Below are 26916 nucleotides of genomic sequence, written 5' to 3' on the forward strand. Positions count from 1 at the left end.
GCCAGGTGAAAAGCACAGGGCAGGAATAGACATTAGTTTATAAAGGTGTTTTCCAATGGAGGGCAGGGTATGAGCAGGAGTTTGGGAAGGACACATAGTATTTCTCAATTCTATTATTATCAAGAAACAGCAGCAAAAATCAATTATTGGATTTCTGGTGAGAACCTGTCATGGCTGAGTGTGTAGAGATTGCTCTCAAAAGAACGGTGATGTGGATGATAAGCACGTGACCAGTGATTTCTAGTACAGCCTGGTTTAAAAGTCAGGTTTGCTTTTGGTCCCTCAGGCCTGCCTTTCAGTTCAGGAAATGTCACCGCCTTTGACACTGCTCATCATATTCAGTGTTTCCCAAACTTTTGATGTATGTGCACCCCTTCTATAATTTTCGTAATGCTGAGTACCCCTCGTACTCATGAGAAGATAGAATTAGCTGCAGCTAAGCACGGTGCAGTGCATATCCCCACCAAACTCCGGTGCAACGCGTACCCCCACCAAACTCTTCCCGTACCCCTGGGGGTGCGCGTACCACACTTTGGGAAACACTGGACAGATAAATGGCAGATGAGCTACACAACACCTCCATTTTTGAGGTGTCAACTTGGCTCTACCTTTTAAAATCCAAGGGATGTGATATATTTCAAGGCAGAGGTCTACAATAGAAGGTTCTCAAAGACTGACAACTTGTACTCAGAGTCATCAAGTATTTCTCGGCTCAATTACTTTCAAATAGTAAAGAGGTGATTCTCAAGCTAGGACTGTGACAGGAACACGCAGGGGTCTTTCAGAGTTCACATGCCCGCTGCTCACTGCCCACCTCCCCACGCTCCTCCCCAGATCACTCTGATAGGCTTCTCAGGTCAAGAGCCACCGCTGAGAAGAAAATATCTCAGAACCTAAGTATTTTGGGCACTTTTATGATTTTTAATTGTATAAAAATGGTTATCACCACTTCTCTTATATTTTCTATAAATCTATAAATCAATGTTTAACAGATGAAAAATCTAGTCATGACACATGACTTTTCCCCTATCACACAAATACTTTTAAAAGAAGTTTCACTATGGCCAGGGTAATAATAATAATACCCTATTTCATTAATTATGATATTAGCAATAATGCTACATTTGAATAACATTTCAGTTCATAAAGTCACTCTTAGGTGTATTACCTTATTTTTTAAAAAAGTATTTAAAAATTAGGATCATCTTTTACAAGATAACCTATTAGTTAGGGAATAGAAAGCATGTATTGCAATAGGCATATCACTTTCCATAATTCCATTAAAAATAAGACTTCTCTAATTAACTTTATAAATATAAATTATACCCTGTCCCCAGGGCATTACAAGCCCTTATTATTAAATAATAATCCCAAGAACTTTTACATACAATCCATTTATCTTGTTCTCATGTCTAAGAAATGAGAAATGGTGTGTTAGCCAGGGGATGACAGTTTTATTTTTTTTTAAAATATATTTTTATTGATTCCAAAGAGGAACAGAGAGGGGAAGGGAGAGAAATGTAGAAACATAAGTGATGAGAGAGAATCATGGATCAGCTGCCTCCTGCACACCCTACACTGGGGATTGGGCCTGAAACTCTGGCATATGCCCCGAACAGGCATTCAACCATGACCTTCTGGGTCATAGGTCAATGCTCAACCACCGAGCCACACCAGCTGGGCAAATGACAATTTTTGAATGGCTCCTGAATGCCAAGCTCAGGTGTACATTCTAGCAATGTCCACAGCATGGCCTTGGGATTTAACATAGCCTAGCCACCTGTGTTGGTGGCCCAAACCGACTATAAGACAAATAATAATCAATAGAGCCATGGGAATAGGACTGAAGAATAGATCATTGCATTGAGATGTGTGTCCTGGTGTTAACCTTTAAGAATGTCCTCTCAGGACCTTTCATCCTGACCAGCTTCCTGTCTTCAGATCTGGGAAGATCTTGATGCTGACCATGCTTGGGATGGGGTGTTAGAGCAATCTCATCATGGCATCAGGGTTTCCTTTGGCACCAGAGGCTACAAGAGAACCTTAAGGCTTGTTTCCTCCTTGCACATATCTTAACTCCCTGGTAGCATTTTTGCTCATTTCTCTCCCCCATGGTAAGTTCCTTGGGAAGGTGCGACTCTGAATTCCCACTTTTGTTTTTCTTTTTCCCCTCCCATAGTAAGCGTTGCACAAAGTTGTGCATTACTTAAGTGCCTGCTAAACATTAATAATCACTATTCTAAGTAAAAATACCTTTTCTTAGTGAACATATTTTCTTTTTAAATGTATTTGATATTAATTCGTTAAAATGAAGTGAATCTTTACATCTTCCTCCAGGTCCAACATTTGCAAATGGTTTAATTGTACTAAAATTGATTTTCTTGGTTCAAAATTTGCTGGCAAAAATGATTAAAAGATCCAAGGCACAAAGAGATGCGAATTAAGGTTGTTCCACGGGATATTGTCTATACCAGCCAAATCGTTTACAGGGTTAGCTATCTAGTCTAATATTGAAGGAATTCCAACAGTCTGAGCAGTTAGTGTGCAATGTGTCAAGGGCATCGTGACATGGAAATGCTTGTTCATATAGTCCATTAGGGACAAGTTCCTCTTCCGAATGAATGTGTAAATCTTGGTGAAGTCAATGGGGTGAATGTTTAAGTGGTTCTCCTTTTTCATCTTTTAAACAAGTGTATTTGACTACAAATAACAAATACATTATGCGTGAGAGAGAAAAATGGGTAGGAAAACCCTCATACAGCTCCCTTGAGTTTATTAGACTTGGTATTTGCAGGACAAGGATCATTCTTCCTTAAGCCAAAATGTTCTATATTTCCTCCATTTCCTTAAAGGAAATCCTTGGAGAAAGGGTCACAATATGTTAATGTAATCTGCTGTTATAAGAAGTTTGAGCAACATTCTTTTGTTAGCATCCAGGATTAGAATTCAAAATAGATGTACACTGACGTCACAGGACTGGGTGCGTTTATAAGCCGGTTAAATCTCTAAGTCCCTGAAGCTTATGGTTCTCCTTCCACAGTCCTCATGGGCACTTGACCTTGCTGGGGAAGGAGTCTGCTACTAAATCCAGTTGTCCAGCTTCTTAATGCTTAGCATTATCCCATGAACACACACACACACACACACACACACACACACACACAAACCCCTAATAGATACATCTCACTACATTCCTTCAAACTATTTAGGTAGAACCAACCACAAACCAAAACCAAAAACTTATATCCTTACTATAACAGAACCAGAAGGATCATTAATAAATCCTACTCAGCAGTAGGAATTTATTTGGGGGATGTTATGGAATACGAAAATGAATTTTAAACAGTTCAATGAAAATTACCGAGACAATAATATTCTCATTGGAAAAATCATGAAGAAAACATTTGCCCGGTGCCCAGTTACTATTTTAGAAATACATTTCTACATGTTGCATATGTTTCCAAACCTTTATACTAGTTAGTAATCAAATCTAAACAGAACCAACTGTTTCTCTCACAGGCCCTTCAACCATGAGCAGGTTTGTGCTTAATAATGGGAGAGCGTTCAGCTATTGGTGTGATCTGGCTACCGCTGAATTTCGGTTTCCTCGGGAGCCCAGCCTTTAAATAGCAGAGGATGGACTGACTGGATCTTTTCCTGCGTCTCAGGCTCCCTACTGTAGCCATACCCCCGTATGACGCATACAGTCCGGAGACAACTGGGATGCCAAGCCATCGCCAGGCTCATCACCCTTCTCATCCAGCTCCACGGGCCCAGGAGGGGGACCAGAACACAGGCCCCCAGATAACCCTTAGGAGTCCCCAGCCAACAATCTCCTAACCCGATCCTCTCCTCTTCGCCCTGGCAACCACCACGAGGACGCAGTGGAGCTCCCACCTGCCAAGCCCATGGAACCCGGGAGCTACGCACAACGGAAGGGACCCGGGGAGATGCCTGCCTGGTGACATCGCAGTCACAGTCCGGGAGATCTGCGTCCACGTCGCCGTCCTCCGCCATCCTTAGGGCCCGCAGACCTTCCGCCACCACCATGAAGCTGCCACTTGCAGAAGTCAGCTCTGCAGAGCGAAAAGGCTAACTGCCCCGTGGGGAGGAGAGTGTCCCCGCTCTGTGTTTGCAACTATGAAAATGCTCGATCCAGACAAATGTTGGTAAGTCTCTGCCCGATAATATGACACTGGGCAGTGACAAGTGGTCATGCTGCTAAATAAAACCCACATTCATTAGCATGTGCCAGGCCTGAGCTCCTGGAATGTGGGCCACGAGTGTGAGCAGGGGAAGAGGCTCGGGTAATCTGCAAGGAGGGGGAGGCTGGGTCTAAGGACAGGAGGAGACCACAAATAAGGCGGCTGCAGACACTCCGTCGCCCTGCAGGGACCGGCCACTTCCCTGGAGGGCTATTTGTTAACTTGGGAAGGATAGTTGAAAACCTTAAATCATCTAAATGCAAAGAAACAAATGAACAACCCTCCACAAGTCCAGCCCACTGCAGGAGCAAAAAGGAGCAACTTCTCCTTTTCTTCAGTTTCCTTGCCAGCTAAGAGGTGTAAGTAGGGGTTTCAGGGGTTGGTCGGTACGGTGGGATGGAAAAGCTAGTCCCTGGAGAGTGCTTGGTCTTACCCAGGAATAGACTATTTGCGCATGAGAGATAATGAAGAAATGTTATTCTCCCCTTACATTTTCAAAGCCTTGTCTTTTTAAAATAATGACATATGATAAAAATAACATGTTCACTGTAAGGTGATTTTTAAAAAGTATCTGTTCCTTTGCTTGGTGGAATTTCAGATCACTGTTTTACTTTTGTGAATTTCAAGTTGCCAAATTTTCCGCTCTGAGTCTCTATGAATTTCATAATTTTAGCTTTTAAAGGAAATAAACTTCAAATTATTAATTACTGGTAATATAATACAATGTGACTCATGCTGGCTGCTTTAAATCCTTCTTGGACTAAGGTATACAAATACACAAATAAATAACAAATAAATAAATACATTTGCTAAGTGAATTGCAAGTAAAATAAAACAAGATGATGGGCTCTGGCTGTGTGAGCGGACTCCTTTTAAAGAGAAACACTCTTTGTAAAAGAAGCAAACTTGTATTTTACATAAGGAATATATTCCAGCCCTAGCTGGTTTGGCTCAGTGGATAGAGCATCCACCTAAGAGATTGAAGGGTCCTGGGTTCGATTCCGGTCAAGAGCACATGTCTGGGTTATGGGATCCACCCCCCAGTAGGGGATGTGCAGGAGGCAGCCGATCAATGATTCTGTCATCATTGTTTCAATCTCTCTCTCCCCCTTCCTCTCTGAAATCAATTAAAGTACTTAAAAAAAAAAAAAAAGAAACATACCCCAGAATACTTAGTTATAAATAAAATTATTTTAAACCTTTCTATTCAAAGATGGCCTATTGTGATTTTTAAAAAAATACAACAATCACTCCTCTGAGAAGTTATTTTTTACAAGCAGTAATATAAAATGAAAACTCTGGTTAAAGGAATATATCAGTCATGAATTTATTAACAGGCGACAAGCTTTTGCAACAGAGCAAATAGCTTGAGTCTGACAATCCCATATCCTGAGGTGGGAAATGTTCAACAGTGCATTTCCTAGTGTAAGAAGCACAGAACAACTCATGCTGCAAGACAGACTTCCTGTCCCCCCGGAGCTCCAGAAAAATTGGTATGTGGATTTTTGCATAGGGTTCACTGGCCAGATGAAAGGCAGGATCCTTGAAGACAGTTTTATAGGAATTAGAGTGGTGACTGTTTCTGATGTTGACTTAATGAAAACCAGGGCTCAGAAATGCTTTCAATTGTCTTAGCCAGCCAGCGCTGACCAATAGAACTTTCTGAGATGAGCCGGGACCGGTTTGGCTCAATGGATAGAGCGTCAGCTTGGGGACTGAAAGGTTCCGGGTTCAATTCCAATCAAGGGCATGTACCTTGGTTGCGGGCATATCCCCAGTAGGGGGTGTGCAAGAGGCAGCTGATCGATGACTCTCATCGATGTTTCTAACTCTCTATCTCTCTCCCTTCCTCTCTGTACAAAATCAATAAAATATATTTAAAAAAAAAAAAAAAAAAAGAACTTTCTGAGATGATGGGAATATTCTGTCTGCAGTGCCTAGTCAGTAACATAGCCTTCATCCTCATGTGGATTCTGAACATTGGAAATGCGGCCAGTACAATGGATTATAATGAAAACTAAACTCTGTTTTACTTGTATTCCATTTCAGTAAATTCAGATAGCCACATGTAGCTAGTGACTGCTACACTGAACTGAGCAGGCCTAAAAAGTATGGACAGGATACTAAAACTTATCCATTGAGCCATGAAAGTAACTGAGCAAATTTTGTTGCCCTCAAATACTGATAATGCTTGGTGACAATTGAACAAGCAATGCAAAAGACATCGGTATTTTGTACTCAGAATGGTCAACCCACTGGCGATATAGGAAGCTGATTCACAACTATGCATTCTATTCATATGTGGTGGCAAAATTAGTATCAGTGAATATTGTCTCTCTTTCTTCGTCTCACTTTCTTTTTTCCTTATCCTTCTCTTTATGTATTTTTATTAAATTTATTGGGGTGAATTTGGTTGATTAAATGTATTCTTATTAAATTTATTGGAGTGAATTTGGTTAATAAGATTATATAAAGTGTAGACTTCTCTGTTGCATTGTGTGCCCAAATCTCTGTCTTTCTCCCTTTTCCATGTTTCTGTTAGTTGGGAAGCTACTGACCTGGAGATATGATCATCTTCAAAAACAGCCTTTCCAATTGCCACAAGAGCACCAGAACACATAGCCACACCAAAAAGCAGAACTATGTTACGCTTTGTGGTAATGAATCAGTGTGAAAATAAAGTTGGAAGAGGAAAGAGAGGTGAGTGAGACTGACGCATGAAAACTTAATATAATATTTCAGCTGGCAGATCATCCTGGAAGATGGGTGTGGAGATGGCCATTTAGCCTGTGCATGGGTGAAGCTCTGATAAACAAGGAAACGGAAAGCTAATGTGATGGATAGTCATTTAGGAAAGGCCTCAAGGAAACTATGAACACCTCCAGGACAATTCAATGGTCAACGTCTCATCTGGCCCGCTTCAGAAGGAGACAGAAGTGGACAACGTATACAAAAGTCTCCCGAGGGAGTTAGAGCTGTGTGTGATGAGACTCCACAAAAGAAGGAACCTCAAGCATTTTTGTGACTTGTGCAAAGTATGCATACCTTAGAGATATTTAATTGACTCTAGTTTACTGGTGTGTATTTTTTTTTAGAAAAATGAACTAAATAACATGTAAAAATTCTCCCTTGAAAAACCAGACATTAAAGTTATAAAAACACACACATGACTTTGAGGAAAAATCACCTAAACCATTTGATGTAATATGGGCTAACAGCTGGGCATATACTAAGCTAGCTGCTTATGATTAAATTATATCATATTTAATTTAAAACAACTTTCACATAGTGCATCCCCATAATGTTCTATACCATTTAGCCACTAAACATTAAAAAAAAAAAGACTATTAACTACTTTGCTTGGATTACATGGGAATGCAAGCCAATCCATGAGTCATAATTGGACCGAAAGAATCCAGGGATGTTTATCAAGGGGGTGACTTCCCTAACAAGGGTATTTATAGCACAAGGGAGTTCAATTTCTCCTCCTGAAATAAGATTTTGTTCTCAGTGACTGAGAAGCCCAAACTATAGCCTTGGGGTCCTAAAATTACTTTTGAATAAACGTTAGAGTAGCTTTATTTGAACCGTATGTTCCCATCTCTTTTTGGTAGCATGAGTAGAGCATGTGGCTCGTCATTTTACTTCATGTCTTTGCCTGTCTGTATTTCTACCATGATCTCCTTGAAGAAAGGGCCTCTGTATTCTCAAAAGCTCTCACTCACTGTTACATGGTCAGTCCTTTACAAACAAACGATTGGGACATTAGGTTGTTGAAATAAATAAAAGAACCCAATTTCTTTGTAATTGTATTTTCTAGAACAGAGACAAGGAAGTCCTAAGTTTGGCAGGTCGGAGAGCACAGTGCTCTGGAACATGGGCTGGGGAGTCGGGGAGTACAGGCTCTGCCACTCGGGATGTATGTGACCATGAGCAAACCTAAACCTCAGCCTCTGCATCTGGAAAATGGGTATGATCATAATACTCCCTTCAAAAGGCATGGTGAATGACATGTGAGAAGATGTGTATGAAGCCTGTAGCATGATCATTGGCACAAACAGGGTTCAATAGATGTTAGCTATTACAGTGCTATTGTTAAATACTTTGAAAGTAGTTAAACATTTACTCCTTTTTTTATTGAATGTAAATACTCTGAGTGGTCAGATCATTATGATCTCTGAATGCATAATAATTTGGCCACTCAGTGTATATCCTATATAATAAAAGGCTAATATACAAATTGTCCCCTCGAACAGAGTTTAACCAGCAGTCAAGCCTGCCAACTGCCCATGTCCCCTCCCCCTGGCCAGGCTGGCCAGATCCCACCCATGCATGAATTCATACAATGGACCCCACCCATGCACAAATTCACCAGGCCTTTATACTCAGTGGCCATATTATTATGCATTCAGAGATTATAATAATCTGGCTCCTCAGTGTGTGTGTATACACACACACACACACACACACACACACACACTTTTGACTAAATACTTTAAAAAAAAACAACAGCATATTGAGGATAACTTCAAAATGGCTGCAAATCAGTAGCATTTGTTACATTACAAATCTCCTAACTGCCATAAAGAATATCCATTCTAGTATTCAAGTATTCATCCATTCATTCAAATATTTATTGAGCCCAAATCACATTCAGGCTCTTGATGTCTGTGATACACAGTGGACAGGGTGGACAAAGGTCCCGTCTTCATGGAGCCTACATTCCAGCATGAAGCAAAGTTCACCTAAAATAAAGCATCTACTTAGTCATTCCCTCTTTTTATATCAAATACTTGGGTGCCTCATTCAATCATATCAAATGTTTATAAGCTAGTAGACACCCTTATATATTTTTATTTTTTATTTTTATCTGTTTTCCTCACCCTGCCCTCCTGCAACAAAATCTGAATGCACTATTTTTCCCAGAGAGAAGGCAGACACTTACAGCTATTAACGCTAAGGACAAATTTGCAATAAAGCAGCGGGTTATTTTTACAACTGAGCAGAGTGGCAATGATTAGATGTTTTCCTTTGCTAACCAGATATATAGTAGGCATGTGATCACTTTTATTTTTCTTTTTGACTAAATACTTTAAAAAACAGAATATTGAAGGTAACTTCAAAAAGGCTGTAAATCAGTAGCATTTGTTTCATTACAAGTCTCCTAACTGCCATACAGAACATCCATTCAAGTATTCAAGTATTCATTCATTCATTCATTCGACCAGTTTCACTTCCTCAGCAGCAGTTGAATACCCAGGAAGGTCTGAAAAAAGAATGCCTTTCCTGGGAAAGCGTTTTGATTGCACATGACTTTCAGCGAACTGCAAACACCACTACACCGATGAAATAAGGAGCATTTTTAAAGTTAATGCAGGTGGCATTTTTGAGAAAAGTGTGAACTAAAAGGGTGGATAAAGGACCCAGAGAGAGGTGTTGGGTTATCTTCGGCTGGAAGGCGGAGGGAATGGGTTAAACTGTGCCCGCCTGTCCCGCTGACAGGCCTTTTTACCTGGCTGCCATGAGGTCCAGCAGGTGCTGCCACCGGTCATTGACCTTCCCCAGCTTGTACTCGATCTCGGAGGCCTTGCTCTCGTGGCTGGCTCTGGCGAGTCGCTCCCCCATTTGCTGGAGCTGTATTTTGTTCTCTTGGGCAACAGCAATTTCCTCTTGGTAATCCTGCGCAGAAATAGCAATCCCAGAGGTCAGGAAGCATACTCCTGTGCGTGCAGCCTGGCTCTCCTCGGAGCATGGTAATTATAGTTTCCTATTGTTGGGAAGTAGTTCCGACATGAGGAACACTGAATAACCGTCCATGCCCGCAAGCCAGCGTGGAATCTGTTATTTGCAGTATGTATGTATGCAGAGTCCACATTGCATTTTTATGTAAGTATTTTATAAGGGAATAGGGGGTGCTTTCTATTTACATAAAATGGGCATTAAAAAACAAAGGAACACACATAGATTTAAAAAAAAGACAAAACTTGGAGGATTTTAATGCTGGGATATTATACCTTTTTGTAACCACCAACCTGACAGTTCTCATACAAATAGCTGCCCCAGGGGCTTATATGGTGTGTGTGTGTGTGTGTGTGTGTGTGTGTGTGTGTGTTTGACATATAAATCATATAAATGAAGTGTACATGTGTGTGCTTGTTAATCGTTATTGATGCAAAATCTTTTAAGAGTAGTACTTTTGCCCTAGCTGGTTTGGCTCAATGAATAGAGCATCAGCCTGGGTCCCAGGTTCAATTCCAGTCAAGGGCAGATGTCCAGGTTGCAGGCTTGATCCCCATTAGGTGGCATGCAGGAGGCAGCCGATCAATGATTCTCTTTCATCATTGATGTTTCTATCTCTATCTCTATCTCTATTTCTATCTCTATCTCTATCTCTAACTCTATCTTTCTCCCCCTTCCTCTCTGAAATCATTAAAAAAATATATATTTTTAAAAAGAATAGTACCTTCATTTTAAAGAGACATCCTCTATAATATGTCAATGTTTTTTTTTAACACATAAATCAATGGCAAATTAACTCTTAAGACTAATAAGCACTAGTCTAGAGAATCAATGGGTCTCAAATGCTCTTCCTTTACCAGTTTCAGCACTAGCTCCTCTTCAGGATTGCTGTGGATGAGGAGACAGGCTACATGTGGCCTATCTGCAAGAGATAAGCCACTCGATGCTGTGACTAAAGTGATGCTGGCAGGTACCTCCGCTCCACCTATACCTGCACTCCCCATCCAATGACCCTCCTACCCTCTTCCAGAGTGACAAGACCCAATCTTTCAAGTCAACCTTTTCATTTTTGACTTAGGCCTTTATTATGGAACAAATATTTTCTCAGCAACATAATATATGAAGACAGGTGTTATAGGAGCATAAACATTTTAACCTTCTCTTGCTCTTAAGTTAGGGTGAAAACAGAGCTAAGCTTTCATGTCAGTTACCTAAGCACAAAGACCTCCCCAAAATGAGAGGAGCCAGTGAAATTTTACTGTATCGCAGCATTGAGTGCTATCCTTGGGCCATACCCCACCTACACTCCTCTTTATATTACTTCAACACCCTGGGATTCAAAGACCAATACATTGGATGTACTTACTAATAGGTATAATATTTCACCATACATTTGAGATAATTTTACTGAGAAGTATTTATTTCAAATGAATTACTCTAAGCCTAATATTTATATGTCTTTCAGATGAAAATGTTTTTAACTGTTAATGCTAGTAGACACCAGTGTCTTGGTTACAGTCTGTTTATTAATTGCTTTTTGCGAATATCACTAAAATGGCCGAGCCACAGTGTTATTTTCCTTTACAAAAGAGACAGCACAAGAGGCACACTCATAAAGAACTTCTTTTTAAATTCCATAACTTATTTTATATACAAAATAGTAAAGTTAATATTTTAAAGATGATTCCTAATATTGTGCCAAATAGTGTAACAAAATTAACTGTAAAAAGTTAAATTTTTTCTATATTTTAAATTATAACTGTATATCATTCCAGAGCTAGTTTTTTTTTTTTCATCCCTGAACTATGCATCTTGAATTTCATAATGAAAATGTAGATAGACTTAGCCAACATTTATTCTATAGAAAACTTCACTACATCTACAGTATGTTAATCATGACTAGTGGTACATTCTCTGATGCTCAGAAACTAGCAGAGCTGTTAGCAGATGCTTACATGACATCTCTGTCACCTCAGCCCACATTTGAAAGGATTATGATATCAAAAACACAAATGTTTATCCTTAGAATTTGCAATGTAAGTGGAAACCTCTGAAGTAAATTAATATTACGTGTTGCTTTGGAGTTTTAATTTTTCTCTGTGCATGTGTGCATAAAAACAGAAAACTTTTCCTAATACCCATTTATTTGTTTTCAGAGACCTTGGAGGTACTCTTACCAAAGGAAGGGAAGAGACCCCGGGAAGGCTACCACAAAGCTTATGGGAAGTTGGCATTATTCTGGGTGAAGGAGATGGAGTGAGGAACCAAACACACCTAGTCCCTGTTCCAGGGGAGCTCAGTGTCCCGTGGGGCTCCCACTGGAGACAGGTAATGAACAGAAAGTGGAGGCGACACTGTACACCAGATGGGATATGTGTAAGAAACATAACCTAAAACATAATGATCGTTCACAACTATGTGGGAAATATCACTAATTGAAAATATTCTCTGTAGAAAGACAAACACTATGTGATTTCACATATAAGTGGAATGTAAGAAACAAGCTAAATGAACAAACAAAACAGAAACAGACTCATAGATACAGAGAACAGACTGAGGGTTGCCAGGTGTAAAGGGGGGTGGGGGGCTGGGGGAAAAAATGTAAAGGGATTGAGAAATACTAACTGGTAGTTACAGACTAGTCCCGGGGGAGGCAAGGCTAAGTGTAGAAAATAGAGTCGATACTATTGTAATAACTATGCTACCAGGTGGGTACTTGAAATATCAGGGGACCACTTTACAAGTGTATGATTATCTAGCCACTCTACTGTACACCTAAAACTAATACAAAATAATACTGAATGGAAACAGTAACGGAGAAATAAAATGTAAACTTAAAAATAAACAAAGAAACTAAAAGAAGGAAATATTTTTAAAGTAAAGGAGGCCTTTCTATGCCAGTTTATTTTATATTAAAAAGGTGAAACGTTTGTAAGAGAGTGCTGCTTTGATGGAAAGTAATCGTGAGCAAGGCCAATCCGTACCTTTCACACAGACCTAAGCACTAGGAGGGGTGGAAACAGATGCCGCCAGGCGTCCCATACCTTCTTGAGCTTCTCTATCATGTCTTCTATGAGGATGTCTCCATTCTGGGAAACTTTGCTCTCCATCTGAGTCAGCCATTCGCACAGCTCCTTGTTCTTCTCACTGAAGACCGCCCATTCATTCAGCCTCTCACTGACCTGCTGCCGCCGTAGGGAGAGCTGGAAAGTTGAAAATGAGCAAAAACGCAAAAGGATGGTTAGAGTGGAGCTCGTACCCAGAGGGAAGCAGCCAGCAAACTCTGGGAGGACCGATAGGAACAGCAGTGCGTCTCCTCAGGTGCTGCTCCCTGAGGTCAGTCCTGGGAACACTGCTCTGAAACACAGGTGGGAGACCTGAACCCTGTCCTCTCCTCCTGGGGAGACACAACACAGTGATGTATTACAGGTGCTGACACTCCAGCTTCACCCGACAGATGGTTCTTTGTGAATAGAATACAGGATGGTGCACTTTTACTAAGAAAATCCAACGTTTTTAGTAAAACTAAAAATAAATAGTGAATTTACCTGGGATGGATTCCGGTAAGAGTGGAAAAGATTAAGAAAACACAGGTTGCAAGTTTTGGAGACAAATGTCACCGATGTTAAGCTACTCCAGACAGCACCAGGAAAGGACTACTCTCCCTCCTCCCTCCCCCCTTTCCTCTAGAACTCGGACAACACCGTGCACAGTATCTGGGACCCCTACGATTCTGAATTTCTGGTGAATGTGACTTTTCCTTTTTCATTCAGAGAGTCAAGAGTGCAGCTGATGGTTCTTGTTCAGTGATGTCCAAGCTGAAACTATATTTTCCGAATTGGAACTTCTCAATGCAACCATTCCCTCCTCTCCCCCCTCCCTCCTAAAAAAAAAAAAAAAGTAGACACTCTTGCCCTTGAGACTTAGGATTAATAGATCTTGCTATGTGTAGCTTCCTCTTCTCCCAAATCTTGACCTTGGACAAGAATGAATTCTAGGGCTTTTCTCAACCACAGCTGCAGGAAAGATGATTGCCTCAGGGAAAAATAGTACCTATTTCTCTAAGAGGAAGGTAGTACTATCCACATTCAAGAGATAGGAACAGAGGTTAGATGCATTGGAGGCATTTATTTATAGTCGGTACGAGGTAGAAGCAGTAAAGCTTGGGCTGTAATATAATATTATGACCAAATATCTGGGCACAGCTGAGATTCCAAACAGTCTTCATCATTTACTAATGAATTGGTCAGAGCAAAGCTAATAATCTTCTCTTAAGCCTTACTTTTTTTTTTTTTCATTTGTAAATTAATCTTAAGTTTGGTTCCAAAACTCAACAAATATTTATTGTCTATAAGTATGGTGATTACAGGAGGGAAATGGAGATGAGGAAAGGTAAAAGAGGGTACAGGGGAGATACATGGTGATGGCAGGAGTCTGGACTTGGGGTGGTAAACACACCGTACAATCTATAGATGCTGTATTACAGAATTGTACACCTGGAGCCTATATAATTTTATTGACCAATGTCAACTTAATACATTCAATAAAAAATGTCTATTGTTTGCAGTAAACCAGTGTCTACCAAGCATTGTCCTATACACTGGAGTACAGTAGGCTCATACTACAATACAAACAATAAAATAATTTAAGAAATTGACCAGTAAATACTAGACTTCACAAAAACTGGTCATTGATATACTACAACCACTGTATATGACTCTAGGGCATCATTTCAGTTTTCCTTTTTTTTTTTCTCCTTGACATTCATGCATTCTATAGCTCCACCAAGCAGCTAGAATATACATATATCTCTAGAACTGATCAACACCGGAAGTGTGGCTTTCATTTGTTTACGTAGTGCAAGAGCTGGGAGAGAAACAGGTAAACTTTAATTAATTTGCACTTCTGGTTACAAACTGGCGCCAAAAGTTTTTCAAAAGATATAATTTTTAATGGGGACAGTATTTTCCTTGTGCTTTGTAAGACTAATATTTAAGCTGCACGATAAGGGAACGCTAACATCTCTTTCTCTGGTTCAGTTGAAACCCTCCAATTTACCCGCTTAGCACTTACATTTTCTCAAGGGCATACACATACTGCTTTTGCCAACAGCTGACGAGCGCTGGCTAAAACCTCCAGAGTGAGGCAGCTGAACAGGAAGCACATCCTCCTCTACTTCAAATATTTTTACCATGACAATGTGAAAAACACCGAGCTATCACAATGAGATATATTTATGCCTCAACTAGAATTGCACACAGAGCTACAAAACCAAACAGCAATAAAAGCAAACATGACCTATGTGGCCGCACAGTCACAGCCAAGCATCTGGGGGGCCTATTTGAAAACAGGACACTTTTCTATATGAACTCTCCTCTTCCGAGTCTACTTACGGCGCATCTTCTGCATCCTCACCCAAGTCCTGGTTAATTCCCCCTGCTCATCCACAGCTCCCATTGGAACCTGCACAGACTCCCTGCTCTTGGCAGAGCAGCAGTGCTGTGTTTCAAACCCATCTGTAACTTTGAAAATGAGACCTAGACACAAGCTCACTTCCTTTTGTGGTTTTATACTTGATAGAACGTCTCCGGAAACACTAAGTCAAGACCTAGTAATTGATTTACTAGTATATTCCTCCTTACTCTTCTATCCTGGTGGCTCCTTTGGCTTGACCATGGGTAAACTCTCACTGATTTACTAACTAATTTTTTTTAGATTGAAGTAATGTGAGATAAGTATGCTTTAGCTTGGTACCTTAAGATACTCGATATAGAAAGTTTTTAGAAACACTATATATTCAACCTGCTTCTTTTTTTAAGTTTTAGTCCACTCCCAGGTGCAAAGGAGGAGGAGGAAAAGGAGGAGAAGGAGAAAGAGTAGGAGGGAGGAGGGAGAATGGAGGAGGGAGAAGGGAGAATGGAGGAGGGAGAAGGGAAGAGGGAGGAGGAGAACAGTACATTGACCACAATGGCACAGACAAAAAGGGATGTGGAGTTCAGAGGACTCTTTCTAAAGTTTCATCTCTCTGAAAGCTTTATAGACATCCATTAGTCAGAGAAATGGATCTGGTCCAAATCATTATACATAACATCCTGGAAAGTATTAAGTCAGCAAGTAGTGCTAGATGTTGCTGAATTTTGAGAAAAACAAATAATATAAAAGTAACTCAACAGTATTGTGATCATTTTTCATTATTTGTACCCACCAAATTAGCTTTCATTTATGTGACATACCATGATAAATCTTTACATTAAAAATATGTAATGTATTGATTTTGGATTAAAAAATTCAGATAATAATAAAACATATGATTGACATTATCATACTCTAAGTAAATTTCTCACTCTCTTCACTAAGAATATGTGGAATGTGGCTAATTAATTTTTAACTAAAATCATTAGCACATTTATGAAAATCGCCTCCTACGTTTCTCCTTTTTAAAAGGATAGCATGCATTTGTAGGAAACTTTTCACACCTTTACCAAGTGAGCTCCAGAATTTTCCTCTTGCTTATGGCCTGAGAAATTTCTGGGTTTTAATCTAAGCAAACAGAGGGAAATTGACCTACCAACAAATTTCTTGTTGATGTTAACTGAATTAAGAGTCTATAAGCTTCTTGAACTCTGTTTTCTGAAGCATGAAGAGAAGCATTGCTAGTGTTGGGGGAAGTGGGAGGAAGGGAGAGATCTTTATGGGAGCATAGCTGGCCTGAGAGGGGAGGCACAGCAGGCTCCTTCTCAAGTGTCTCTTCCTCATCCTCCACACCTGCTTCTCCCCAGGCAGGGCCCCTGTTCCACCCCTCTGTCTCTTTTAAGCTGCCACCATGTCCAACACATCTGCTCACACCCTCACCAAGCATGTCAAACTCACGGCCGGCAGGCCGTGTGCATTGCCTCTGCTCCCATCTCAGTTCAAAATGTATCCTCTTCAGCAGGCATTTTCTTCATTCTCCGCAATTCACATTGCCCTAAATTTGCTTACATCTTTATACATTGTTTTATCTTGTTTATACCCAGTTTTTCTTTCACTGTATAGATGCTTCTGACTGATTTTAGTCTCAGTTCAATTGTAAACTTGATACTAGCGGCGGCATCTATTATAGCTTGTGAAATTCACAATGATAGTGACTGGTTGATGGGAAAAATATGCATCACAGCCTATTATGTGCCAGGTAAGACAACCAGGTACATGGAGGAGCATGGTCCCTGCTTCCTGGAGGGTGTGGTCTCAAGACTCAAGGTCAGGGACTGCTCTTTACTTGAGAGCCTTTAATCAATGTTATTCCTTTTGCCTCGCATGTCTTGTTACCTTTCCACCAATCCTTTCCTTTCGTTTCCAAGTCAAAACTCAATCTGGGGTCTCTTTCAAGGTATTGCACACATAGAAGGCAATTATAATTTGAATTATTAAAAATAACCATGATAAATCAGCAGTAACAATGTGCCATGGACAGAACCAGCCCCACAGTATTATCTAAACTCGCACAGAAAACAATGGTTTTCACATGTTGAAAGTAAGAAACAGACCACCAATATCTACCTAGCAAAACCACAACCATGAACCACAGAACTGTGCTTCCTCTTAAAAATATTATGCAAGCCAGTGAAAGAGAGAGAAAAATCCAGTTTGAATGAATGCATCTCACATGCAATGGTAAGACATAATTTGCCTTCATCTAAAATATTTTTTATTAGTTATTGGGGTGACATTGGTTCACAAAACCACATAGGTTTCAACTGCACAACTCAACAAAACATCATCCGCACACTGCATCCTGTGTCCATGGCCCCAAGTTCATCTGAACTATATCTGTAATAACAGATTTCTCCTTCTTTGCCTACTGTGAGTTATGAGACCCATCCAAAAGTGGGCCACTTGACATTTCAGATCAATGCCCTTTACCATTCACGATGTAAAGCACACTTGTTACCTTCTATTTTTCCTAAGTCTGACTCTCAAGTTTCAAAGAATAGCCATAATTTTCATATGAAAGAAAAATTCTTATATGCACGGATTTTATGATTTCTAGACTTCTTATTTGTTATTATTAATCCTCACCTGAAGATATTTTTCCATTGGATTTTAGACAGAGTGGAAGGGAAGTGGGGAGGTATTCCAGCTCCCTGAGCTAGTGCAGAGTCTAGAACTCCTCTCACCTGGCGGCACAGCTCTTCCCACTGCCTCTGCAGAAGCTCCCCACGTTCGTTCAGCATGGAGACATCCTCAGCGCTGATGTAGGCACTGAGGGTGTCCTTCAGTAACGTCAGCTGGGCCAGGTCATCTGTCCAGCTCCCCACTGCAGCTTCCAACTCCTAGATTAAAGGCAAACCAGCAGGCAGACTTGAATACTCATGGACATTCATCCTCAACAATTTCTGAAATGTATTCGCAATCCCTTCTTGATAAAATTACCTCTCCACCCCACTCTCTGTTTGAACATCTAACTTGGTAGCTAGTTATTTTCCTCTGCATAATTTTATAATTTTCCAAGTTCTGATAAAATACCTGGTTGCCTACAGAATCCTTCCACCATCTACTCATCGTTTCACTGATCGTTTTTTGTTTTTTTTAATATATTTTATTGATTTTTTTTTTTTTTTTACCGAGAGGGAGAGGGATAGAGAGAGTTAGAAACATTGATGAGAGAGAGTCATTGATCAGCTGCCTCTTGCACACCCCCTACCGGGGATGTGCCCGCAACCAAGGTACATGCCCTAGACTGGAATAGAACCCGGGACCTCTTAGTCCGCAGACCGACGCTCTACCACTGTGCCAAACCGGTTTCAGCTCACTGATCGGTTTTGATCGTCTTTTCTAAGTTGGAGAGTTGAAGTTGCATTACCTCATTGACCTTCTTTACTTTTAAACTTGACTTCAGAAACCCCTGGCCCATCCATTTTTCTAGTTCTGAGTTACTGATCATATTAATAATATATATATTTTTAAAACTCAAGCTCTTCGATTGAACTTTCATATTCAAACACATATTGTGATATAGAGTTATAAGGTAAAAGTTGAGGTTTAGTGATAATTTTACTCAAATTAAAATAATGGGCTGAATGCGTTTTTTGCAGGATTAGATATTTATTTCAGTAACTTGTCCAAACACATATCTTCTGATTTTGGAGAGAGCTGATTTAAGGAAAAAAATCATAAAAAAAAAATATTTGAATAATTTGACATTAGTTTTTGCAATGTTTGAACAGATTTTGCAATTTGCATAACTAATGCTTTTTGCCAGCTCTTCATGATCTTAGATTCCAGCTAATCTAATATATAGAGTATTTCACATGGCTTTTCCCCTCTCTTTTTGTCTCTTCACATCGCAGACAAGTTCCCAAAGGCAAAGGCAATTAACGGCACTGTCAGAGGCTAACGTCCTGGGCAATCTGAGCAAATAAAGTTCCAGCCTGAATTTTTCAGGTAATTGTCTTGCGCTGCTGCTGAGGGTGGTTTGGGGGAAGAGCAGAAGGGAACTGGACCAAAGTGCAAACTTATCATCTCCAAACTTAATAGCAGGGCATGTGTGTCAGTGCCGTGCATTTTGGGAGATGGGATCCCATGGTAACAGGATTTGGCTGAAAGATCAAATCATCCGGGTATATTAAACATGCAGCGTTCCTGCTTATATCCATAGACATATTAAGTTGCCATGCCAGTGCAAAGGCTTCCCTCTTTTGACAACAGTTTTTAACCTACAATTCAAACATCAGATTTGGTATTTAGATGAAAAAAGTAGCAGCCCAGCCAGTGTGGCTCAGTGGTTGAGCATCGACCTATGATTCAGGAGGTCATGGTTCGATTCCCAGACAAGGCACATGCCCAGACTGCAGGCTCGACCCCCAGTATGGGGGGCATGCAGGAGGCAGCCGATCAATGATTCTCTCTCATCATTGATGCTTCTCCCTCTCTCTCCCTCTTTCTTCCTCTCTGAAATAAAACAAAATATTACAATCAAACAAAGAAACCAACCAAAAAGCTGAGCCCAGGCATTCACCTTGCAGCGCATCTGCTCCGCAATGAGCTCTTCGTGATGATCCGGCAGAGGGCGGGAAAGCTTCTTTTTGAAAGTGCGCAGTTTCTCTAGAGACTCGGCTATTCCACTCTCACATTTCTCCCAGTCCTAAAATGGGAGGAGAAAGAAATTCTATGTGTTCTTTTGTAGGAACTTAGAAGAAAAATACCCTCTGAATTCTCATACATCAATTATTACCTGATTTTTTTTTATCAGACACATGTATTTCTTTTGTAATAAAAAAGTAAAAGAAAGAAAATACAAAAATCATAATAGAGACTTGATTCTTTACAGCACCCTATCTACGGATGAACTCTTATCTGCTGTCTCAGTGCCAATGCAAATTAAATGCAACTAAACAAATCCCCTTGATTTTGTCTAATAGTCCTATTCCTGGCTCCCCCCTCCCTTAAACCCAACCCAGGGATCCCTCCCCACAACTCAAGTTACCGAGTTCCAAAGAAAAACAACTAGAGTTGCTTTTAATAATTCGTGTGGTACCAAATCATGCTGCATTTTTTCCTTACATTATCTCTTCCATCACTCCCCATCCTTCTTGGAGTAATTTCTTTCTCTGTTCTCTCCCGGTGCCTTACCACAGCGATCCAGAGGTGCTATTTACTGAAACTGTCTTCTTTAGGAAGTGCTGACTAGAGTGCTCCCATACTCACTGACCTGAGAATTTGGCTCAAGATTCTGATTTCATTTTTAGGGAATTTCCTAGAGTAATATGTAACCTCCTTTTCTCTTCCTAGTCACCAGGAACAAACAAGCAAGCAAATAGTGGGTCATGGTCAGATCTGCTCTAGTTCCCCTTATTAAAATACCTCTATGTTCTAGGCCACACTGAGTTCATCAATGCTAAGCAAAGTGAGTAAACAGAAAGATCCTCTTTCTACTTAAATCAAACAGCATTCTCAACTAAGTCATCACCCATTTTGAAACCTATCAATCCACAGTCAATGAACATTCATTGATCCAAAAGGGAAAATCAAGTCCCTATTTATTATAACAAAATTAAGAGCGGCAGTAAAGTAGGTAACCACACAGAACATAGAATTATAATGCTTACATTTTTGGCACATTTATTTAGCGTATTAAATTAGGAAATAAAAATAGATAAGCATTTTGTAATAGCTGTGGGGAGGGAAGATACAGTAATATGAGGCTGTCCAAACATGAAAATTTAGTTTCATAAACTCCTTAGGCAAGTAGGACCTCGTGTGTGATTTAAGATAAAATAAACTTTAACAAGAAAAGTATGGGGATTTCCCTTTCAAGGATGGCTTAGATTCTGAAGCTATAGCCAAGTCTCTTTACTACATGAGTTATAAGGAAATAGCGAAATGTCCCACAGTCTGCAGACATCGATCAAAATGGCTGTTTCACATGCCAACAAACAGACTGACAAGAAAAGCAAATGCAGTGAGTCAACTATCTCGCCTTATTAGGTCCTAGGAATGTGTCCAATAATCCCAGCACAGATAAAGAAAAACATATGATTTACATGTTCTCTACAGAATGACTTGCAATGTCTTTAATGCTTTCCCGAAAGCAAAGCTGAAGAAAAAGGAATCCGGCATATTGTGTTACTGATGAATTAAGCTGTGTTGCAAGTAATTGTTCTTTAATAAATGTCCAATGACATTTTTGTTTCCCACACCCAGGTAATATATCATTAAATAAAATTTAGTTGGATAAACCCAATGGGTGTGCACACTTTAAGTATTAAAAAAAACACACAACACTAACCATAAAATGTATTCTATTCACTTGAGTAATCACCTTTGATCCAAAAAGTTATAGGCTGATTTAAATAGACAATCACATTAAAATGTTGGTGAGTATCAACATATTTAAATCTTTAGTATTTAGCTGTGTTCACTTTTTAAAAAATGATATTATTAACAATGACAATTAGCATCATTTATTGAGGGCTTGATATGTGCCATCATGATTTACCTTCAATATTTCATTAAATCCTCATAATGTGGTATGAAGGATCATACCCACTCTACAGATGAGGAAACTGAGGTTGAGGGAGGTTGAGTCAACCAGATTAGTTTGTATATTATAGTTTTAACTTGGGTTTAACTAAGTTCAGAGCCCATACTCTTTTTCAACTGCTGATTTAATGATATATTTAGAAATGGCTTGGAAAAGTGAGGGAGAAAAGCAAATTGCGGAAAATCTGGATAAACCTACACTTCCCTAAACTTGCTGTATGATCAGCATGCAATCAGAATCCAACTACAGGCTTAACACAGCTCCTGGAGATTTTATCTTATAGCAACGCCCTTGGATTAGCTAAGATCAAATCAAGAGTACCTTGCTGGACAGTTCTTTCCCTGCTATAAAAGTAAGATATATCCATCTTGAAAACCACTGTGGAGTCTTAGACTAGGGAGTGGAATCTACTTTTTGCATTCCTGTCTGGGTTTATACAGTCATCACATTGCTCCTGGCTTAGCACCGGCCATCCATCAGAATTCACCACTTGGATGGTCTTGTTAGACTTAAAACAACTTTGTTGGGAGATTTACCAGAAAGACAAACTGCTGCAAATGGAGAGACTTTTCCAGTTTAGGCAAGACAGGACAAAGTCGTAAATAAGGTACGGGAGGTCAGAACACCGCAGGTTGACAAGGACCTGGGCGTTATCTGATTTGCAGGACACCAACGGGCTGAGCTTGCAACTCTGCTCCATCTGCAGGAGGGAGGGCTGGGCCTACCTTCAGCAAGAAGGCCAGCTTTTTCTTCTGCTCCTCCAGGCGCACGCTGGCGGCTCTCCACTTCTCCTGGATGTCTGTGAGCTCGGCCTGCAAGGCGGCCTGGGCCCCGCTGTCCGCAGAGAGCAGCAGCTGCTTGCCCGCCTCCACGGTCAGGATGTAGCTGCCCTGTTGTCGCAGGAACACTTTCTCCTTGAACTGGAAGGAAGCGTAGCTGTTTACTTTCTCGTTCTTTCCTTCATCGGTTCCCTATTCCAAGTATGTTTTAATGACCCTGGATTTTTGCGGACACAGCATGCCCTCTTTTATCCTATAAGCATTAACGGAGCAAATATTTTGTGCATGAATAAAACTCCATGTAAATAAATGAGAAGTCACCCTATCCGGTTTGGCTCAGTGGATAGAGCTTCAGCCTGCGGACTGAAGGGTCCCAGGTTCAATTCCGGTCAAGGGCATGCACCTTGGTTGCGGGCACATCCCCAGGAGGGGGTGTGCAGGAGGCAGCTAATCAATGTTTCTAACTCTCTATCCCTCCTTTCCTCTCTGTAAAAAAATCAATAAAATATATATTTTTTAAAAGTAAAAATAAATGAGAAGTCAATAGGGAGAGGCCTAGTATCTGCTTCCAGTTAAATAAAATCATGAGACAATATGAAAATTCCTCTGTAAAATTCATGCACAGGGAGCACATTGTCACATTTATGTGTGTGTGTGTGTGTGTGTGTGTGTGGATGTGCTTTTAAAAATTTTTATTATGATCTTTATATTTCTTTCACAGAAAACATTTGTAATTCATATTTAATATAAACAAACTAATTCAAAGGAAGATCAGTGATCACATATCTAACCCACATGGGGTACACAGGGGCTCCCTCAAAATAGTAATGCCTGTGTGAGTCTTGAAAGACATATAATATAAACACAACCAGGCTAAGGACCTGGTGTCATGTGAGGGTGGAGTCAGGGAGAGGACACCTCCATGCAGAGAAATGAGGACGGGCTTGGTTGCTGTACAAGTTAAATACGAATTTAGGGCCCTGGAGGCAGTTTCCAGTGGCTGGAATGTAGGATGCATCTAAAAGCGGAAGAAGATGAGGCAAGACCACCTTGCATAGGAATTTGGTTTGGAAAATACAAGTGACTGAGATTCACAGGATATTAAGCAGGAAAATGGCGTGATTGCTGAAAGCAGCAGCATAGAAAATGCAGTTAAAGAAGAGCATGTACTGGATCTTTCTAACTACGACAAGTTAGAAAGCTATCGTCTGTCTAGGCAAGAAACCATGAGCGCCTACTCTAAGGCAGAGGCAGTAGGGACAGAAATGAGAAATATTAGACCCAGGGAGGGAGAGAAAAAGAAGAGTGTAGCTTTGGCTCCTGACTGATAGACCGCTAGCTGGTGATGACATTTCCTCAGATCGGGATCATGGGAAATGGACTGATGGAGAATGGTTGGTCCAGAGAACCCAGATGTTGCTGGAACCCACAGAGTATGCTATGTGTGTGAAGCACATACACATAAACCTAAAAGGCAGATAAATTACATGAGCTGAAAGCTCAGGGTGTAAATGTGGCCCGAAGATACCAATTTGGCCATTCTTTGCTGGTAGGATGCCATTGAAGCCACACTGTACATGAGGTCTACAAGAGAAGTGAGGAGGAGGAAGAAAGCAGGGAACAGTGACCTTCAGAGGAAGAGGGACCCATGAAGTACACAGGGACAGACTGATGAGAAAGCCAGAAGGTATCTATCTAGGAAGCTGGAATCCCAAATCCAATTCCAAGGCTGGTGAAAGTGAGGGGCTGGAAGACTCCAGCGAACTGTTTAAATGGCTCCTGAGTAAAATAAGTACAGTCAATGCTAGGTTGTCCTTCCCTTTCCTCTCCATCCCTGATGGGAACCAAGGAGCTGCTGGGTGGCCTGGGTGTGTGAAGAGGAGGGAGAGTTTGTACAAAGCTGGAACCTACCAAACTTTCAACATTAAACACGACCTTTTCCTAGTGGTTTGGCTCAGTGGATAGAGCGTTGGCCTGGGGACTGAAGGGCCCGGGGTTTGATTCCAGTCAAGGGCACATGCACAGGTTGTGGGCTCGATGCCCTGTAGGGGGCGTGCAGGAGGCAGCTGATCAATTATTTTTTTTATCATCATTGATGTTTCTATTTCTCCCTCTCCGTCTCCCTCTCTTTCTCTCTGAAATCAATAAAAATATATTTAAAATAAATAAATAAATAAATAAGGCCTTTGAAAAGCAGCCATTTTCTATGTTTCTGTTGACATCTTAGAACAACGTTTGTCCTCATCCCAAAGTCACTCCAGAACCCTCTGAGAAAGGGAGGCCGGGAAAGTGTGCAGAGCGGAAAGGCAGGAGCGGTTCAGACAGTGCTCTGCCCTCACCTGCACGTCATCGAAGAGGGTCCGCGCTTGCTGCAGCGGCATGGGCACGCTCCCGAGCCCGCTGGCGGGGAGATGGGACACTTCGGCCAACCACTTGCGGAGCTTTTCTGCCATCTCCCTGTAGCGCTGCCACTGGCGGATCTGGCTGTCGATAATGCCTCTCCTTTGCTGGGCCCTGCGAATCACTCCCTGCCACTGGTGACTGAGGAGGGTCAGTTTCAGGTTGAACTCATCCCTGGGGAACAAACAATCGCACAGGAGAAAACGCTGTGACCATGAATGAGGGTACGTTATCAGCAAACGTCCACAGACTCGATGGCTGCAGGCCCTGAAAAGCGATCTAGGGCAGAGGTTTTCAAATATCAAGCCATGCTCTGTTGTCAGGTCTATTGCCAGCACATTTGAAAATGAGCGACAAGCCTGGCTGGTGTGGCTCAGTGATTGAGCATCGACCTAGGAACCAGAAGGTTAAGATTCCCAGGCAGGGCAATGCCGGGTTGCAGGCTCAATCCCCAGCAGGGGATGAGCAGGAGGCAGCCAATCAATGAATCTCTCACATCATTGATGTTTCTACCTCTCTCTTCCTCTCCTTCCTCTGAAATCAATGAAAATAATTTAAAATATATATATAAATGAATAACAATTAAAATATTGGGGCTTGAAAACAGTGAGTATTCTCACGTTTCAGCACAGGCCGAGGGCATATGGATGAGATCAATGCCGAGTGCATGAGAGAGGAGGGGGCTTAGGGCAGCAGCTGCAATGGGAATGCCCCCCAAATGCTCACCCTGAGCCACCTATAGAAATGCTTGCAGCATGCCCACAGCACCTGGTGTGTGCACAGCAGGAGAAAATGGTGAGCAATGCTTCTTTATAACCTCTGTCCTCAGCTGGAATTATAAGCCACTTTGAATGAATAAAACTGGTTGATTTTAGCCAGAATCAGGAACCACTTAAATAAAATTTTGTTATTTAAAACATTTTTAAAAATCCAACCACACTGTATTCCATGAACTCTCAGTATTCCCTCACAATAAACAGCCCTGGTCATCACAATACAAAGGTTGTCTGTATACTTTTACTGAAGTCTTTTCAATTTCCAGGTAAATAATACCAGATTTTTTTAGCTTGTTTTTTCTACTTCTGTATTTTCTATCTTTAACAAATGTTGCCTTGCCCGGCTGGCATTGCTCAGTGTCAGCCTATGAACCAGGAGGTTCAATTCCCAGTCAGGGCACATGCCTGGGTTGTGGGCTCAATCCCCAGTGTGGGTGTTCAGGAGGCAGCCTACCAATGATTCTCTCTCATCATCGATGTTTCTATCCCTCTCTCTTTCCTCTTTGAAACCAATAAAACTATATTTTAAACAATTAGAAATGTTGGCAGTGATTCATTGAGTTTTCTTTATCCTTCATCTTGTAGCTCTGAAACTGGTTTGCCTAGTCCCCAATAGAATGAGTTTCTTTATAGATGATACTGTTATTCACAAGTCTTAGTGCTAATGTGGAACATTACTCATTCTTTCTCTATCATGTTAGTTCTGCTTTTCTTCCCGGGAAATGTGATTTCTCCTCCTGCAGATCTGAACTGGACTGATTCTTAGGGCTCATAGTCCTGGAAACTCCTATTACCTAGGGCCACTGTGAACTCTGAGTTTGTGACCACAAGTACTCTCAGTGCTTCTGTTTTTAAAAGAATATTTCTGATATTCACCATCTACTTGCAGAAGAACCAAAGATGATGAGCTGGTTAATGAGACCTCCCTAAACGCTACCAGCATTTCTCATCTCTGAAAGCATGTGACTCCAGGACCCGAGCATACCCTGCACAGG

At 40.9% G+C, this 26916-nt stretch overlaps 1 protein-coding gene across 4 annotated transcripts in view; it reads right to left on the reverse strand.

Moving 5' to 3' along the window:
* The window catches only part of SYNE1 (spectrin repeat containing nuclear envelope protein 1), a 359148-nt gene that overhangs the window by 35761 nt on the left and 296471 nt on the right, over positions 1 to 26916 (reverse strand). For 2 of the 4 annotated variants that reach the window (XM_084890175.1, XM_084890176.1), the window contains 6 exons: positions 25085 to 25319; positions 22692 to 22886; positions 19942 to 20067; positions 18101 to 18256; positions 12989 to 13147; positions 9718 to 9884 (listed from right to left, as the gene is read on the reverse strand). In XM_084890175.1, the coding sequence (XP_084746301.1) occupies positions 9718 to 9884; positions 12989 to 13147; positions 18101 to 18256; positions 19942 to 20067; positions 22692 to 22886; positions 25085 to 25319 (1038 nt within the window). Of the gene's footprint in view, positions 1 to 3958; positions 4066 to 9717; positions 9885 to 12988; positions 13148 to 18100; positions 18257 to 19941; positions 20068 to 22691; positions 22887 to 25084; positions 25320 to 26916 lie in introns of those variants that run through there. The other 2 variants (XM_084890178.1, XM_084890177.1) reach the window with 1 other exon arrangement.

The sequence above is a fragment of the Pipistrellus hanaki genome, assembly GCF_964339955.1.
Source record: "Pipistrellus hanaki genome assembly, chromosome: 7".
Lineage (NCBI taxonomy): Eukaryota > Metazoa > Chordata > Mammalia > Chiroptera > Vespertilionidae > Pipistrellus > Pipistrellus hanaki.